Source organism: Bufo bufo, chromosome 1 (assembly GCF_905171765.1).
Source record: "Bufo bufo chromosome 1, aBufBuf1.1, whole genome shotgun sequence".
Taxonomy (NCBI): domain Eukaryota; kingdom Metazoa; phylum Chordata; class Amphibia; order Anura; family Bufonidae; genus Bufo; species Bufo bufo.
In genome coordinates, this window is record NC_053389.1 from 478,587,014 (window position 1) to 478,605,949 (window position 18,936).

An 18,936-nucleotide genomic window follows, 5' to 3' on the forward strand; every position below is an offset into this window, starting at 1 on the left:
GTTTTGTGGCATTGTGTATGTACAGATCCTCAGACAAAATGCTGCAAATAATTACTTTTGGGAAATCCAGACAAGACTTAGGCTACTTTCACACTAGCGTTCGGAGCGGATCCGTCTGATGTTTCATCAGACGGATCCGCTCCGATAATGCAGACGTTCGCATCCGTTCAGAACGGATGCGTCTGCATTAAAACTTAGAAAATTTTCTAAGTGTGAAAGTTGCCTGAGCGGATCCGTTCAGACTTTACATTGAAAGTCAATGGGGAACGGATCCGCTTGAAGATTGAGCCATATTGTGTCATCTTCAAGCGGATCCGTCCCCATTGACTTACATTGTAAGTGTGGACGGATCCGCTCGCCTCCGCACGGCCAGGCGGACACCCGAACGCTGCAAGCAGCGTTCAGGTGTCCGCTCACTGAGCGGAGGCTGAACGCTGGCAGGCGGATGCATTCTCAGTGGATCCGCCTCCACTGAGAATGCATTGGGGCCAGACGGATGCGTTCGGGACCGCTCGTGAGCCCCTTCAAACGGAGCGCACGAGCGGACACCCGAACGCTAGTGTGAAAGTAGCCTAAGCTGTTACACATCAGAGCTTAGTCCTAAAGGAGCGGAGCTAAAAAGCAAGTACTGAAAAAAATCCCTAGGATATAAGCAAGGTCAGAGATATTAATGAATTTTATTTACAAAGTCACTAACAAAAAAAAAAAAAAAAAAAGACACTACAGGCATCATAGTGTCCACTCCACAACCAGTTCTGTTATATATCTTTAGACTGATCGTCTTCTTCTAGCTTCTTGATCTCATTTTTCAGGCAGTTAATGGTTTCCCGGCTTGCTTTTAACCTCTCCTTCAACTCAGAAATTTCAAAACTTGTCTTCTTCTTTGCAGTTTCTAATTTTTCTCTGTTTTTAGCTTCTAGTTCTGTGACTAAAACAGCAATCGTTCATGCATTTAGATTCCCACTCGGAGGGTTATTAATTACAGAATTACATTAAGTAAAACTTACATTCTGTTTCATGTTTATATGCTCCAAGGGTTAATTGTCGGGACGTTGTTAAAAGCTGTTGCATCATAGCTGTAGGGTCTTGGAAAATCTACCATAATTAAAAATAGGTTATTCTGCAGATACTATACTGAAAACAGACAAAACACAATGTACATATTGGGGGTGGGGAATGGGGATTTATCACATTCAGAACTCCAGAATTCAAAAGTCGCAAAATATGGCTTTTGCCTTTTTTTGTTATTTATTTTTTTAGGTTAATTCTAGTGTTGGGCGAGCATGCTCGAGTCTCCTCCCCGCATTGTTGGCTGCTACGCAGCCAATAAACGTGCAGGTAAAGTACTGCCCTCACTGTAATGCTGTAGCCATGTTGGCTGCTGGCCGGAACGCGGCATCAGGTGCTATATAGCACCTGATGACACGTGTTCGGCTCAGTATTAGTCAGGGAGAACTGGAGAGCAGAAGGGAGAGATAGTGTAGGGATCGTAATAGCAACATTTTAGTTTTTATAGACCCAAAAGTCCTTTTGAGCACTATAGTTGTAAATGGCAGCAAAATATATATTTTTAGCACAACCTGCGCTAAATAGCTTGGAATTGTTTGGCCACTGCAGACAGCCACATTATCTGTGTTACATCTCCTGTATGGCGGTCCGCACTGCTTGGTGATGCGGCCGGTGAGTGTCCTCCAGTGGTAGCGCTTCTGCACGTGTAGCCAGTGGTGTCTACCTTACATGTGACATACTTGCAAGCATATATACCATTTAATATGCTCAAGGCGAGCAGTAAGGGACGGGAAAGTGGCCGTGCTGCTGATGGTGCATGCAGAGGCCGTGGCCCTGAGCGCTGGAGAAACTGTGCCTGCTGGCAGAGCACAAGAAACACACTCATCCACGATACCTAAGCTTCATGCCCCAGTTTGCAGGGCGGCACAGGACACCACTCTCGAAGTCAGACCAGTGTAACCAGGTGGTCGGTTGGATTGCAGCAGATAATTCTTCCAGTCAGTTAAGCACCACCCTGTCTTCCACAAAGTCCAGTCTCAGTAGCCAAGAGTCTGGTTAACAGAACATCACCCAAGCCCTGACCAACTCAGTTATTGGGAAGGCCCACTTAACGACTGACACATGGACAAGTGCTTTTAGCCAAGGACGCTACATTTCCCTGACTGCACACTGGGCGAACGTTGGAGGCCGGGAGCGAGTTGTACCCTAGGATGGCACAGGTGTTACCGACGCCAAGGATTGCAGGCCCTACTTCCATCAGGGTTTCTGCCACAACCTACATTAGTGGCTGCAATCCCCCTTCTCCTCCTCTGCTTCCACCTCTGAATTATCTTGCAGCACCAGTCAGAAGCTGAAAGCAGTGTATCACTGCAGAGGGGAAGCAGTAACAGGCCGTGCTTAAGCTGATCTGCTTAGGTGACAAACAGCACACCGCAGCAGAGCTGTGGCCGGGGATAAGGGACCAAACTGAGCTGTGGCTCTCGCCAGTCAACCTAGAAACAGGCATGGTTGTGTCTGATAATGGCTGTAACTTGGTGGCAGCTTTGGAGCTCGGCAAGCTCACACACATACCATACCTAGCCCACGTGTTCAACCTAGTGGTTCAGCGGTTTCTCAAAACCTACCCCAATTTGCCCGAGCTACTGGTGAAGGAGCGCCGCGTGTGTTCCCATTTCCGCAAGTTATTGACATCTTCTGCCGGTCTGGACACGGTGCAGCAGCGATTGCAATTGCCAGCTCACCGACTGTTGTGCGACGTTAGCATGCACTGGAACTCCATGTTCCACATGTTGGCCAGGCTTTGTGAGCAGCAGAGGGCAGTAGTGAAATAACAACTGCAACATGGTCGTCGCCTTTCCAGTCAGCTTCCGTTCTTCACAAGCGAGGAGTGGGCATGGATGTCTGACCTCTGAGGTTTTACGCAACTTTGAGGAATCAACACAGATGGTGAGCGGCGATAACGTTATTATCAGAGTCACCATCACACTTCTGTGACTACTCAAACGCTCGCTGCTCACAATTAAGGCGGATGCTTTGCATGTGGAAGAGGTATAAATGGGGGAAGACCGTACACATGGTGATAGCCAGACCACCCTCAGTTTGTCTTCTCAGTGCGAATTGGAGGAGGAGGAGCAGGAGACCGTTGCCTCTGCTACAGAGGGTAGTACCCATGGAAGTTTTTTTTCCCATCTGTTCAGCGTGGATGGGTAGAAGAGGAAAAGGATGAGGAGATTGAGTCATCCTCCTGATGAGGACAGCGAAGCCTTGTCTGTTGGCACTCTGGCACACATGGCTGACTTTGTTAGGCTGACTTTCCCGTGACCCTCGCGTTGTACGCATTTTGGCCAACACCGACTGGTTCACCCTTCTCGACCCCAGCTACAAAGAGAACTTCTCATCTCTCTATACTGTGGTAGAGAGGATGTGCAAAATGGTGCAATACCAGAAGGTCCTTGTGGAAAAATTGCTCCAAAAATCTCCAGCTGACAACGCTGGCTGCAGAGTACGTAGCTCCTTGGCCAACCGAGGAGGGGAGACTAGGGCAGTGGTGGGCAAACTTTTTTGTCAACTGAGCCAAATATCACCAAAACCACGATTGAAATTTCTTTCGAGAGCCACATTTTTAAAACCTAAAATATTGCGTCAACAGTACCAGTGAGGACTATTAGGGCTCATGCACACGACCGTGTGCCCGCCGTTTCCATATTGCAGGCCGCATACGGCAGGTCTGCAATACACGGGCACTGGCCATGTGCAGCCCGCATCATGGACCCATTCACTTCAATGGGTCCAGGATCCGGGATATGAGTGCTTCCGTGGTGCTTCTGGCTGAGCCTCCGCACCGCAAAAAAGTAGCGCATGCACTACTTTTTTGCGGTGCGGAGGCACAGCCAGAAGCACCACAAAAGCACACTGTAGCACTCATATCTCGGATCCTGGACCCATTGAAGTGAATGGGTCCATGATGCGGGCTGCACACGGCCGTGTGCAGCCCGCATCATGGACCCATTCACTTTAGCATGCGGTACTTTTTTGCGGTGCGGGCAGTCGGATGCGGATCGTAAACCCCATTCAAGTGAATGGGTCCGCGATCCTCATGCAGCTGCCCCATGGTCTGTGTCCGTGCTTTGCGGACTGCTATTTGCGGTCTGCAGCACAGGAACGGCGCCCTTACATTCGTGGGCATGAGCCCAGAGTGTGTTTTTACATAGTTTTATATGTACTTTCTTTTATTTGGATCTTGATTATTATTTCATCTTTATAATTTTTTACTTTTATTAAACTTGTCTGCAGATGTGGATGTAATGTGGATGACGCACTTATGGGGGATATCTGTGGATGACGCACTTATGGGGGATATCTGTGGATGACGCACTTATGGGGGATATCTGTGGATGACGCACTTATGGGGGATATCTGTGGATGACGCACTTATGGGGGATATCTGGCATCCACAGATATCCCCATAAGTGCCTTCTAGTAAGTAAAGTAATGTATTAGTGGGGGAAAGGGAGGAGGCAGAGACACTTGCGGCGGGGCCGGTGCAGTGCCCGGTGCTGTGCACACACCGGGGGCAGCTCCTACCTTTCTGCTGCAGGACATTTTGCTCCAAGTCTCCTGAGCGGCGGCCTCTTTACCACTCCTCACATGGCCGGCAGTGGGCAGCCGAACTAGAGCGCCGCTGCCCGCCTTTCTGCTGCTGTGCGCAGCGTGACATCTCTCCCTCAGTCATGCGCCTCCTGCCCCGCCTGCTTCAATCATAAAGTGGAAGGAGCAGACAGACGGGGCAGGAGGCGCATGACGGACATTTTGCAAGCAGCTTGAGCGGCGCGATATGGCTGCGCGGCCGCCCACCCGCGCCACTTAGACGTAAGGGAACACTGACTGCAGGGGCCAGGGGGGTCCACAGGCGGCCGGGCCCGGTCGCAACTGCGACCTTTGCATGTACGCCACTGTGGGAGCCCGCACCAAAGAGCCGCATTGAAGTGGCTCGCGAGCCGCACTTTGCCGACCACTGGACTAGGGGAACACACAGCAGTTCCAACAGAGGCAGGGCAACACTCTCCAAGGGCTGGGACAGTTTTATGACACCCCACCAGCACCCTCAACCTGATGCGCGGCCTAGTGTCACAAGGAGGGAAAAATTTTGGAAGAGGGAGTACGTAGCAGACAGTGTCAGCATCCTCAGTGATCCCTGTGTGCCTTACAACTATTGGGTGTACAAGCTGATCACGTGGCACGAACTGGTGCTCTACGACTTGGAGGTGCTGGCCTGCCCCGCCGCCAGTGTTTTGTCAGAGTGGGTATTTTGTGCTGCTGGGGCATAATAATCGATAAGCGCACGCATCCGCCTGTCAACTGAAAATGCTGACACTTATAAAAATGAACAAGGCCTGGCTTACCCCTGACTTCTCTATTCCACCAGAGGAAAGCGGCTGAACATAAAGGCACTCTAAATTCCCATGCACCCCTTCCATCACTAAAAAAGGGTATATGGATCAATCTCCCTTTTGTTTTAGAGTGTCAGCTCAGCAGCGGGCCCTCACCCATAATATTTTTGAGGGTCACCAGCAGGCCCTCGCTCCTAATGTTTTAGAGGGTCAGATCAGCAGCAGGCACTCGCCCCTAATATTTTAGAGCGTCACCAGCAGGCCATCAATCATAATTTTTCAAGGGTGTGTATGATGCCCTCCTTTATGTGTACTAAATGGTGTATTGAAGTGCCTCTTCCTTGTAATTTTTGGCAGCACTTGCACTTTATATATAAGTGAATATACAGGAAACAATATTTCCTAACAATTTTTCCTTGATGCATCAGTCTGTAAAAGTGTCGTACTACTCGGATAACATCATTCCCAGCAGCGACCTGGGAGTCCAAGATGAATCCAGACATCCTCCCTATGCTGTTCCCGAAACATTTCAGTGGTGTTTCCATCAATTTCTGACCTTTTATTATGAACCAGATACCCTCCCCTCTTCAGAGCAGGTTGGTGCCTGGTTTAATGCTCGGGTTCTCCCATTGACTTCCATTGTGCTCTGTAGAGCACCCGAGCATCCCGAGGTGTTCTACTCGATCACCCGAGCACTTTGGTGCTCGACCAACACTAGTCAATGCAGCCGTGTGCATGAAGCCTTAGAGGGGTTGTCTGCTTTTTACTATTTATTACGTATCCTCCGAATAGGTCATGGATCAAACCTGCAGGGGCCTGACAGCAAGCAACCTGGCCGATCAGCTGTTTTAAGAGAAATCAACGCTCATATGAGCGCAACCTTCACTGCTCCGTTTACTTGCTCGCCACAGCAGCGAGCAGTGTAATTACAAATATGGCATCCCCATTCACTTCTATGGGACGGCTCCTTCCTATGCACTTGAACAGACGGAGCAATCCCATAAAAGTGAATGGGGACGCTATACTTGTAATTACGCCTGCCCCACCGCAATTCTGCGGCGAGTAGGTAAACAATGAAGATAAGGCAGCGCTTGTAGGAGCGCTGCTTCCTCTTTAAAACAGCCAATTGTCAGGGGTGCCAGGAGTCGGATCCCCACCGATCTGATAATGATGAACTATCCTGAGGATAGGTCATCAATATTAAAAAGCGGACAACCCCTTTAAGTGTTAGGTCTAAAGAGGAGCTACATTTAACAAACGTGCTATAAATCTGGAACAAAGTACTCTAATGCAGACTGAAGGAAAGCTGAGCCAAGTATTACCGGTTTTCACAACTGCCATATATTTACGCCCCCCCCCACCCCAGAACGCTCAGGGGGTGGCTCCTATTAACTAATGGCATGGTGCCTGTAGCCCTGTGAGTTTGAGGTCACAGACAGCCCAGTTCTGTACTGGGACAGGGAACCACCTCAACACAGCACTCATGCCAAGTACCACTTCTGAATTTAGGCGGTTGCATCGGAACCCCTGTGATGTGAGGTTCATACGTACTTCCTCTTTACTAAACCAAAAAATTTCATGTAGAGAGGCTGTGCTGACGTTATAGGAGGAAGATCCAATAAATCTAAAATAGCATTTCTTTTTGATGCAAATATACATGTCTGACATCTCTATGCATGGAAAAATTTGAGGATTAATTCTTGGGGTAGGTACAGTGTGGATTTGATTTATATCAAAATGATTTAAATCAGTTTTCTACATAAAGAAAGACCAATTCTTGCTGGTATAACTTATAATATGCAAGTAGATGAAGATTTAAACAACTTTTCATATTAGTTTGATTAGGTTGATTCTGCATTCATAGGTTTGTAGAAGTTAGGATTAAGGTATTTTTCTCAACTCTGTTCATGTTATAACATTTTTGCTGTGAAGAAGAGGCATGTGATCTCTGCTGAGTCAAATTCAGTTTTGAGAACTGCAAAAGTAAACCAAGCATCTGTGATAATATCTTGTAGGCAGAAAAACTGCCCAATAATCTTACAAAAACCTCTGGAAGAGCATGACATTGTGAATGGATTCATGGAATTTATTTACCAAAAGAATTACACATATAGAAACATAGAATGTGTCGTCAGATAAGAACCATTTGGCCCATCTAGTCTGCCCAATATACTGAATACTATGAATAGCCCCTGGCCCTATCTTATATGAAGGATGGCCTTATGCCTATCCCATGCATGCTTAAACTCCTTCACTGTATTTGCAGCTACCACTTCTGCAGGAAGGCTATTCCATGCATCCACTACTCTCTCAGTAAAGTAATACTTCCTGATATTACTTTTAAACCTTTGCCCCTCTAATTTAAAACTATGTCCTCTTGTAGCAGTTTTTCTTCTTTTAAATCTTCTCTCCTCTTTTACCTTGTTGATTCCCTTTATGTATTTAGCAGTTTCTCTCATCTCCCCTCTGTCTCGTCTTTCTTCCAAGCTATACATGTTAAGGTCCTTTAATATTTCCTGGTAAGTTTTATCCTGCAATCCATGTACTAGTTTAGTAGCTCTTCTCTGAACTCTCTCCAAAGTATCAATATCCTTCTTGAGATATGGTCTCCAGTACTGAGCACAATACTCCAAATGAGGTCTCACTAGTGCTCTGTAGAGCGGCATGAGCACCTCCCTCTTTCTACTGGTAATTCCTCTTGCTATACACCCAAGCATTCTGCTAGCATTTCCTGCTGCTCTATGACATTGTCTGCCTACCTTTAAGTCTTCTGAAATAATGACCCCCTAAATCCCTTTCCTCAGATACTGAGGTTAGGACTGTATCACTGATTTTATATTCTGCTCTTGGGTTTTTATGCCCCAGGTGCATTATCTTGCACTTAACATTAAATTTTAGTTGCCAGATTTTTAACCATTCCTCTAGTTTTCCTAAATCCTTTTCCATTTGGTGTATCCCTCCAGGAACATCAACCCTGTTACAAATCTTTGTGTCATCCGCAAAAAGACACACCGTACCATCGAGGCCTTCTGCAATTTCACTGATAAAGATATTAAACAATATGGGTCCCAGAACAGATCCCTGAGGTACCCCACTGGTAACAAGACCATGGTCTAAATATACTCCATTGACTACAACCCTCTGTTGTCTGTCCCTCAGCCACTGCCTAATCCATTCAACAATATGGGAGTCTACGTACAGCCTTATTCTACATAATTAAAAAACTAATCTTTATTTCATGATGGAATAACCTTTGGATGGTAATATATTTTCTTCAAAAAGCATTTTATATAAAAAAAAATCCGATTAAAATCAAAATAAATCAGTTTTTTTTTATTATTTTTTAAAAATCATTGATTTTTATCCACCCTGGGTAGGTATTTATTGAACAAACTATGTTAACACATGAGGAAAAAACTATCCCCCCCCCCATTATTACCTATTTTCTATTCCATTCCAATCAAGGCCTCCTTCAAATGTATAGCATCCGGATTGAAACCAGGACATGTTCTATAAATTGGCAGATTGGCTATATGGGTCAGTATGCTATCTAACAAAAATAAATAAATGGTTGTGTGTAAAGCCTAAGGAAGGGCACCTAAAGGCAGGAGGCTGTATAGCAGTACGGGTACTCCAGTGTGGTTCTGTACAGTTCTCCATCCAAGTGTCTTGTGTACAGAGCTATTCTTCCTTATGGACCTGATTGAACATGCCACATGTAAAATCTGCAGTACATGCCCCCACACACCTATGAGCGCAAGTTGTGCTCAGTGTGCTTCTTTGCTAGACAGATGTCCACAGCATACTGAAAGTGGATATCAACCTAGAGCAAATTATTTAAGTTAACAGGTTTCTTACCATTTCATCATAAAACTCAGAAACAACAGTCTTCTTCCCCAGCATGGCATTTGTGTCTGACTGAAATAACTTCAACAAATGGTACAAAGTGACCTACACATAGGAGGAAGATATACATACAAATTAAATAGATTATCCGGTCATAGGTAATCAATATCAGATATGCAGGGGTCAGACTCACGCCAATCATTTTATAAGAGAATGCAGAGCTTGTGTGAGCACTGCTTTCTCTTCACAGTTTGCCCGCTTGACATTGCAGTGGCGGAACACAGCGGTGCCGTTCCATTCAAGTGAATGCGATGCATCAATTTTAATTACACTGCTCGGCCACTGCAATGTCAAGCGGTGAAGAGAACACTGAGCTCACCAAAGTGCTGCATTCTCTTCAAACAGCCGATTGGTGGGGGTGCTAGGATCTGATATTGATGATTTATGCTGATAATAGGTTGTTGCCATCTGGTTAACATGGGTGCAGCAGCTAAGACCTTCAGTTGTTTTAGCTAGGAAATCCTGCAAAGGGGTCAAAAGCTTGGGATTACATGGCACCCATTCAAATTAATGAGAGATTGTGCAATATATGGTTGTAAAGAGTTACTGAATATAATACTTACAGGCCTTTCATTTGGATCAATAAAAAATATCTTTATGATTATCTCAAATTCACCCCATCCAGTCTCAGTAATTTCATAAGGAGGCTTGGTAACAACTGCAATAAAAGTAAAGAACAAAAATTACATATAATCATTTGCAAGATATCCTTTTATTAAAGGTAGGGCTCCCCAACCAGTGGCTCTGGTCCCTCCAGACGGCTCCTCAGCTGCTGGTGCTGCAAATGTTTGTGTCCCAGCATTAGGGCTCATGCATATGGCCATAAGTGTTTTGCGGTGCGCAAATCGTAGATCCGCAAAACACCAATACTGGCCGAATGCAAGCCAACATTTTTAATTTTTTTTTACTCCTGCAGAAATGTCATATCCTTGTCTATTTTTTTTGCGGGGCCCCATTGAGATGAACTGAAACGACAGCCATGTGCACGAGTCCTTACTGGAACACCTTTCTAGGGTCCATATGACTGGCATTTAATCCCTAAACTACCACCATTGTACATGAACGGAATTCGTATTTTTAAATATGGGGCCTTAAATCACTCCCTTTCCACAGTATTAAAATAAACAAAAAACAGACATCTCAAGCATCACCGCGTCACAAAATGCCCAAACTATTAAATATAAATGTCCATATTTATCCTTTATGATGAATATACAGAATAACAGAATAAAGTGGTCTTAAAAGGCAGAAAATGCACAGGTTTGAATGTGCCTTGATTTTGATCTATGGGTAACATTCAGGTGCATCTGTGCGGCATGCATCACATAAGCCAGTGATAGGTGGGACTCACAGCCTCCTCCCTCCTCCTATTGTATGTATGATTTCACGCTGGAGGTAACCGGGAGCTGTTCGCTGTGTGTCGGACTTTATGCCCCTGTAATTACCTATACGGCACAGACAGGTTAGCATTAAGTCCTGTGCCACTTTTAGAGACCTTGACGCGGTGCGCAGGCTCCAGTATGTTCTTGATATAAGAATATATTGGCAAAAGTCTCATTTTAATATCAGTGTGAGGGTTTAGCCATACAATTTTTTTTTTTTTAAATTAAGCTCTCATACGGCTATGTAAATGCAAAAATACTAAAATAATGGCTCCAGAAAAGGAGGGAGTGGAGAACGCAAAAAAACAAAAATCCTCTGGGACTCAAGGGGTTACCGTATTTTTCGCCCTATAAGACGCACTTCCCCCCCCCCCCCCCGAGAGGGAGGAGGGGCTGGGGGCCGGCATCTGTTTATGTAATGGAAGCGGGGCCCGGTGCAGTCACTGTATTCTACTACACCGGGCCCCGCTCTCTGTGGTATACGGTAATCATATCTAACTTGTGGGTATTGTTAAAGTATTCCAATCATCTTAAATCTAGCGCTGTACTACTTAAAGCTAACTTCTTGGCAGTGAGGAGGCCGGGCGGACGGACGCTCGTAGCGTAGCTCACTATGTCACTGTGCCTGAGCCACCCACTTTATGCTACGAGCTACGCTACGAGCGCCCGTTCTCCTGACTGCCAAGAAGTTAGTTGTAAGTAGTACAGAGCTAGATTTAAGATGATTGGAATACTTTAAACAATAGCCACAAGTTAGATATGATTACCGTATACTACAGTGAGCGGGGCCCGGTGTAGTAGAATAAAGTGACTGCACCGGGCCCTGCTGCCATTAGAGAAACAGATGCCGGCCCCCATTCACTACACAGGGACACTTATGGGGAGGATCTGTGGATGCTATATGTGTGCCATCCACAGATGCCCCCCATAACAGTGCCATCCACAGATGCCCCCATAACAGTGCCATCCACAGATGCCCCCAGTACGGTAGTTCAAAACCCACCAAAAGCACACCTGAAAAACCCAGGGCGTCTTATGGGGCAAAAAATACGGTAAATAGTCTTTTCTCCTTTTAACACTCTGTGCTACAATTTAATCTGTTAGAAAGTGGACTGAAGTCTACAAATGTTGGAAGCCTCTGGAGTAAGGTGTTTAAAACTGTACCTCTTAAAGGATTTCCATAGCTTTCATGCAATTTAAACTGAATTTTCTTCACATAGGCAGACATATCCTGAAAGTAAAAAAAATGCCAAATATAAATATCTGTTCAAATGGCATATTGACCATACAGATTTTACGGTGTGGGGTACGAGAATACATTCCTATTGGATCTACTTTTGGCTAAAAAAAAACTGCATAAAAAATAGTTTCTTTTTTGCAGAAAACGCTCTGTGTGAAACCACCTCAGTAATTGTGTCATATCTGGGGGTACCAATACGCAGGACAATGTGCTGCCAAAAAACTAGCATTTTTAATGCTGCATTTTAAAAAAATCAATTGTTTGTAGGGCGATCGGCAGCATGTTTACATGAGGCAATGGCTGGTCTGTGTAAAAGTTCCTAACTTTGAAGAACATGTTCTCCTGGGCTGACATCAGGAGTAAGGGTCTCTATGGTCATAGTGTGTGGAAAGATTGGTCTTTATTGTATTAGTACATATATTATACATGTAGTGATGCCCCTTCTTTGTATTACATTAGGGCTCTTTCACATCAGCGCTGTTAGAGCAAATGCATACGATCAGGATTTATGCGTGGAGAATCCACCCAGAAATCCGCAGGTGTTCGCAGGGAAATTCATGCGGACAATCCTCATCAATTGGTGCGGATTTTGCTCTCCCCATTGGAGCGAATTGAGAAAATCTAAGATAAAATAAATTGACATGCTGCAGATTTTAAAATTCGCCCCACAGGTCAAAATCTGCATTGTGTACATGAGAATTTCTGATTCTCATAGAATACAATGTGCATGACCTACGGTTCGGAATTTCCGCAGGCAAATCTGCATGCAATCCTGATTGTGTGCATTTAGAGGAGCAGAAGAAAAGAACCTTCAATGCAGATGTGATTACCGTATTCTCCGCTTTATAAGGCTCATTTCTTTCCTCCAAACGTGTATCCCGGAGGCTTGGGGAGTGGTCACTATAGTGCTGTACTCACCGCACCCTGGTCTCCTCCAGGCCTGTGCTGCACTGTCCTGACTTCATACAGCATGCAATACAACCTGATGTTGTACACGGTCAGGTCACAGTGCATCACAGGCCCGACAGAGGGCACAGGAGAGACTACTGGATCTGCAGAGTGGAGGCAAGTTCATTTATTTTATTTCTGATGGGGGTCTGATGAAGATTGGGGATTGGAGTCATTGCCATGTATGGAGCTTACTCCATATATTCCATTAATGTTAATGCCTTACATGTACAGCATTATGTGTTAAGGTAGTGATGAGGGGGCATGGACAAATTAAGGGAAATTTGCCACAACCAAGGTTACAATCCAGGATGAGCCTCTGATTCTAGATATACAAATATCTGGGAAAACATGAATCTTTTACTGGTACCTCATTACGATAAGGTTTCACATAAACGGTCCACTGGTGAGTATGCCCATCTTCTTCTCTCTTCTTACCAAAGTAACGTGCAACATTTCCATAGACGATAGGTTTCACTATTGTAATTCCCTATATACAGCAAAAATGGAGGAAAACGAAGGTTAGATGTTCCCATTTACGTTGACATTTCCAGAACAGTACAGGACAGCAGATCTGTGGTCGGGCAGAAGTTTAGGCAAGACCAGCCATGGTCAGTCCAGGAAATGTGGACTGTTTCTCTAGGACCACACACAGCCACCTGAACCCGGCTATGTTCATATGCTGCGTACAATTCAGTGACTATATGGGGCTTGCAGAAACAACCCCATGTAGATGTACATGTATGGGGCTTTGTTTCAGGGAACACTGCTAGTGCACCCAACAAGCCAGATTTTCAATCCGTGTCTGTTCCGGTTTTTTGGGTCAGGATTCAGTCCGGATGCTATTTGTGGACCCGCCATTTTTTTGCGGAACAGCCATGCAGACACCAAATGCACATGCAGTTATTTCCATTTTTTACACCCCCATTAACGTGAATGGTTCTGCATATGGGCCGCAAAAAACGGAAAGAACTGCGTGTGTGTTCTGTGTCTGCATGGCTAATAGCGAGTCCAAACATAGCATCCGGACTGAATCCTGACCCATTCATTTCATCGGGAACGTCGCTTTTTTACGCATCATTTCTGTTCAGGAAAAATTGCAATATATTCTATATTCTGCATTTTTTACGCGGCCTTGGCTCCATACAAGTGAATGGGCCTTGTGTGAAAAACGGAAGGCAACCAGATAAAATGCGGTTTTCACTGATGCTTGCTTTAAGTGACAAACAAGCGACATGCTGTGGTTTTTAAAATCCGCAAAACAAATCAGTTTCCACAGCTAAGAATAACAGCAAAGTGTACATGACATTTGTCAAATCTCATTCACATTGCTGGTGCTGTATTACCCTGAGGTTTTTTCTGAACAAAATCCGCACAGAAAAACATGCGTAATCCACATTGTGTGCAGCCATCCTTGGGATAGTCATACAATGGATTTGGAAAACATGGAATCCACGCATTTTTTTTTTTAACCAATGATTTAAAAACACAAGGAAAATGCACAAAAAAAAAAAAAACACATGGATTTACATGGAGCTGTTTTTTACACTTCTCATTGATTTCAATGGGAAATCCAGTGCAGATTCCGTCCTAGGGAGATGTTCACAAGACTGCTTTTTCAGGCATACATGTCCTTTCGTGGGCTATAAGCTGCTACTCTGTGATCCTCTGCGCTGCCTCCCATTGAGATGTATGGGAGATAAAAATGGCGCTGCCGCCAGCAGGTTTTAGGCAAAATTTCAGGACAGCTGCCCGTGCCAAAATTCTGCTAAAAAGATAGAGCATGCTGCTTGTTACTTCCATGCGGTGGGAACTGGCGGTAATTTTACAAGCTGCAGAAAATTTCTGCGACTGAAAATCTGTTCCATTCATCTGATTGGGATGGTTTGGAGTTGGACGGCTAGGAACCAATGTTCAGTGGCAGACATTTTCTTCACCCTAACATTTCCCAAAAGGAAGCCTGAAATTAAACCTTGTGGCTAGCAAATTGTGAACCGGCAGAATGAATCTGGCAAAGCAACGGGGCAGACTTATCAACAAACGAAGGCCGCGTAGGCGAGCGTATTGAAATCCATCAGTATTCTGGCTCAGGATCATGATATACCATCAGTATTGTCATCAGGATTTACATGCGGATTTCTTCCCTGCTTCAATAGTTATGCACTGCACAGACTGTGATGTGCGTATTTGGAAACAAATCCGCACAAAACTCGGACATGCTGCGGATTTCAAATACTGACGGAAATTAATCGCCCATGTGAATAGCTCCATTCATTAACATTAGCAGCGGATTTCGGAACATAAAATACGGACTAAATACTCTTGTCTGAGCGGCCTTAGGCCAGTTTTCTGGTGTAAACATATATTGGGGGGGGGGATTTATCACAACTGGTGAAAAGGAAAACTGACATAGGCTACTTTCACACTGGCGTTTTGGCTTTCCGTTTATGAGATCCATTCAGAGCTCTCACAAGCGGTCCAAAACGGATCAGTTTTGTCCCAATGCATTCTGAATGGATAAGGATCCGCTCAGAATGCATCAGTTTGCCTCCGATCAGTCTCCATTCCGCTCTGGAGGCAGACACCAAAACCTTGCTTGCAGCGTTTTGACGTCCGCCTGAGAATGCGGAGGCAAACTGATCCGTCCTGGCACATAATGTAAGTCAATGGGGACGGATCCGTTTCCACTGACGCAATAGAAAACGGATCCGCCCCCCATTGACTTTCAATGGTGTTCATGACGGATCAGTTTTAGCAATGTTAAAGATAATACAAACGGATCCGTTCTGAACGGACGCAGACGGTTACATTATCTGAACGGATCCGTCTGTGCAGATCCATGACGGATCCGCACCAAACGCAAGTGTAAAAGTATAGTAACCAATCAGATTCCAACTTTCATTTTCCTAAGGAGCACTGAAAAATGAAACGTGAAATCTGATTGGTTGCTATGGCAACTATGCCCATTTTGTATAAATCTTTTCTAGAATGTTTGGTCAAAGTCACAACTACTATTTCCACCATTTTTCAAATCTAGAAGAAAAAAAATTAAGTATTAGGGTACTTTCACACTTGCGACAGAGGATTCCGGCAGGCAGTTCCGTCGCCGGAACTGCCTCCCGGATCCGTCAAAACGTATGCAAACTGATGGCATTTGTCAGACGCATCGGGATCCTGATCCGTATGACAAATGCATTGCAGTGCCAGATCAGTCTCTCCGGTGTCATCCGGAAAAACGGATCCGGCATATTTTTTTTTTCACATTATTTGTGGTCTGAGCATGTGCAGACCGCAGTGCCGGATCCGTTTTGCCGGAACACTCGGGGTCGGATCCGGCATTAATGCAAGTGTTCCGGAATTTTGGACGGAGATAAAACCGCAGCATGCTGCGGTATCATCTCCGTCCTGAAAAGTCAAAAAGACTGAACTGAAGACATCCTGAACGGATTGCTCTCTATTCAGAATGCATTAGGATAAAACTGATCAGTTCTTTTCCGGTATTGAGCCCCTAGGACGGAACTCAATGCCGGAAAAGAATAACGCTAGTGTGAAAGTACCCTTAGACCAGTGGTGGCGAACCTATGGCACGGGTGCCAGAGGTGGCACTCAGAGCCCTCTCTGTGGGCACCCACACCCTGGAAAAAGTCTATGGTGTACCAATATGCCTTAGACTTTTCTTGCCATTTATCAGCGCAGGGCGCACTATGAACGGCACAGGCAGTGCATTGAATGTAGCCAGGCTATTATAGCTAAGTGATAAAGCACATGGAGGATATACTATATTGGACTGTAGTATTCAGGTTTAATTGCTGTGTTGGCACTTTGCAATAAATAAGTGGGTTTTGGGTTGCAGTTTGGGCACTCGGTCTGTAAAAGGTTCCCCATCACTGCCTTAGGGCTCTTTCACACTTGCGTTCTTGTCTTCCGGCATAGAGTTCCGTCGTCGGGGCTCTATGCCGGAAGAATCCTGATCAGGATTATCCTAATGCATTCTGAATGGAGAGAAATCCGTTCAGGATGCATCAGGATGTCTTCAGTTCCGGAACGGAACGTTTTTTGGCCGGAGAAAATACCGCAGCATGCTGCGCTTTTTGCTCCGGCCAAAAATCCGGAACACTTGCCGCAAGGCCGGATCCGGAATTAATGCCCATTGAAAAGCATTGATCCGGATCCGGCCTTAAGCTAAACGTCGTTTCGGCGCATTGCCGGAGCCGACATTTAGCTTTTTCAGAGTGGTTACCATGGCTGCCGGGACGCTAAAGTCCTGTTTGCCATGGTAAAGTGTAGCGGGGAGCGGGGGAGCAGTGTACTTACCGTCCGTGCGGCTCCCCGGGCGCTCCAGAGTGACGTCAGGGCGCCCCAAGCGCATGGATCATGTGATCACATGGATCACGTCATCCATGCGCATGGGGCGCACTGACGTCACTCTGGAGCGCCCCGGGAGCCGCACGGACTGTAAGTATGCTGCTCCCCCGCTCCCCACTACTACTATGGCAACCAGGACTTTAATAGCGTCCTGGGTGCCATAGTAACACTGAACGCATTTGGAAGACGGTTCCGTCTTCAAATGCTTTCAGTACACTTGCGTTTTTCCGGATCCGGCGTGTAATTCCGGCAAGTGGAGTACACGCCGGATCCGGACAACGCAAGTGTGAAAGAGGCCTTAGACAATGTACAGCCCTTCATCAAGTGAGCGCCTGCTGCCAGGTTCTGAGCTACCACCCGGTAATGATAAATCCCCCCAGAAGTGTTCCTCTCTGGCTACAAGTGACAGGCTGGGCCCCAGCGCTCCTTTCATAGCATCTGCTCCAGAGAACAAAGGATTTGATGGTGGAAGCTTAGGAATGGGTCTAGCCTGGATCCAACAGAACCGTACCCACCGCGCTTCTTACCATATTGGATTATCAAAGAAAAGCACACCCGTCCGCTCTGTTGTACCCATTTCATATCTGATATGTGCGGTATGGAAGCCATCAGGCGCCGGTAGGACCTGGAGTTGGGGGACCTGCTATTTTAAGGACATGGACAAGCAGATGTGTCTCCTCTGTACCTTGCAATAGGCACTACACAGATGTGAGGGGTGCATTTGGTTTGTGGGCAGATCATATAGCTTATCCATGATGTTTTACATTGTATACCACACAACTAGGTGCCTGATGGGGGTAGTAGTCTAGGCTGCAGTTACTCTAGCCCCCATAATACTATGCACACTATCACTGTACAAGGCGTCCATTCAGAGTGAAGGCTTGCTCTGTACAAAGCCTTGCTGCGAAACAAAGTCGTTTAAACTGATAAGGAACACATGGCTAAGCCCTGGTGCCCGCTTCTGGGCAGACAACCTCCAGACAAAGCTTTCTGGAGGGTCCAAGACCCTTCCAAGGCCTGCTACATAGGAGGGTCCAGGCCCCCTCACCTTAACTCTCCCTCCGGAGTCCGGGCCGAATTCAGCCATCCTCTTGAACATATTGAAGCGGGAGGCGGCCGGGGAGGGGCAGGAGCAGCTCACGGACGAGCCAGCGCCACTCAGCGCAGGAAACGACCGGACAGCACCGACAAGATAGCTCGCACTGTAATAAAGCTGGGGGAATTTCAGCGCTAGAAGCCGTGAGCCGAGCGCTCGTACAAACCTTCTGCGGTACTCGACACCCTCCTATTTCATTGTGAGAATGGTACAGTCCAGCCAGTAACAACAACTAGCGCCTGGTGACGGAGAGGGGGAGGGGCGACAGAGTCCTGTCCCATCATGTGAGGGAATCGGCTTCTACTGTGAAACATAGGAGGAATGTAAGTGCAAAGTAAAAGTGCAGTGGTAACCAATCAGGTCACTGCTTTCATTTTATAAAGGGCCTCTGGGATATGAGGCGTGAAATACGACTGGTTGCCATCTCCTACTAGTCTACATTCCCTTTACACCACAGTTTTAATGCACCTGAAAATCTTTAACACAATTAGTTGACTCTGTTTTTATGTTAATTTTAATAACTTTATAAGAATTGCTAGTAGAGTGGTATTTTTCTTGACACCTTGTTGAAAAGTATGTTGTTTTTTTTCTAAAAAGTAG

General features: G+C 45.8%; 1 protein-coding gene across 1 annotated transcript; it reads right to left on the reverse strand.

Annotated features, from left to right (window-relative positions):
* Positions 1-664: 664 nt before the first annotated feature.
* Positions 665-18,496, reverse strand: YEATS4 (YEATS domain containing 4). The gene is made up of 7 exons (XM_040409675.1): positions 18,289-18,496; positions 13,246-13,365; positions 11,852-11,918; positions 9,869-9,963; positions 9,258-9,350; positions 1,008-1,095; positions 665-928 (listed from the first exon to the last, which is right to left on the reverse strand). The coding sequence occupies exons 1-7, from the start codon at positions 18,337-18,339 to the stop codon at positions 759-761; spliced, it is 684 nt and encodes a 227-aa protein (XP_040265609.1). The 5' UTR covers positions 18,340-18,496; the 3' UTR covers positions 665-758.
* Between the last annotated feature and the right edge of the window lie 440 nt (positions 18,497-18,936).

Bases quoted from the DNA above. Each gene is read 5' to 3' on its own strand.
- YEATS4 (XM_040409675.1), bottom strand. From the start codon at position 18,339: ATGTTCAAGAGGATGGCTGAATTCGGCCCGGACTCCGGAGGGAGAGTT. The intron at 13,366-18,288 runs GTGAGGGGGCCT...TGCTGTATATAG, and splicing joins ACTCCGGAGGGAGAGTTAAG to GGAATTACAATAGTGAAACC. The intron at 1,096-9,257 runs GTAAGAAACCTG...TAATTATGGTAG, and splicing joins CTGAGTTTTATGATGAAATG to ATTTTCCAAGACCCTACAGC.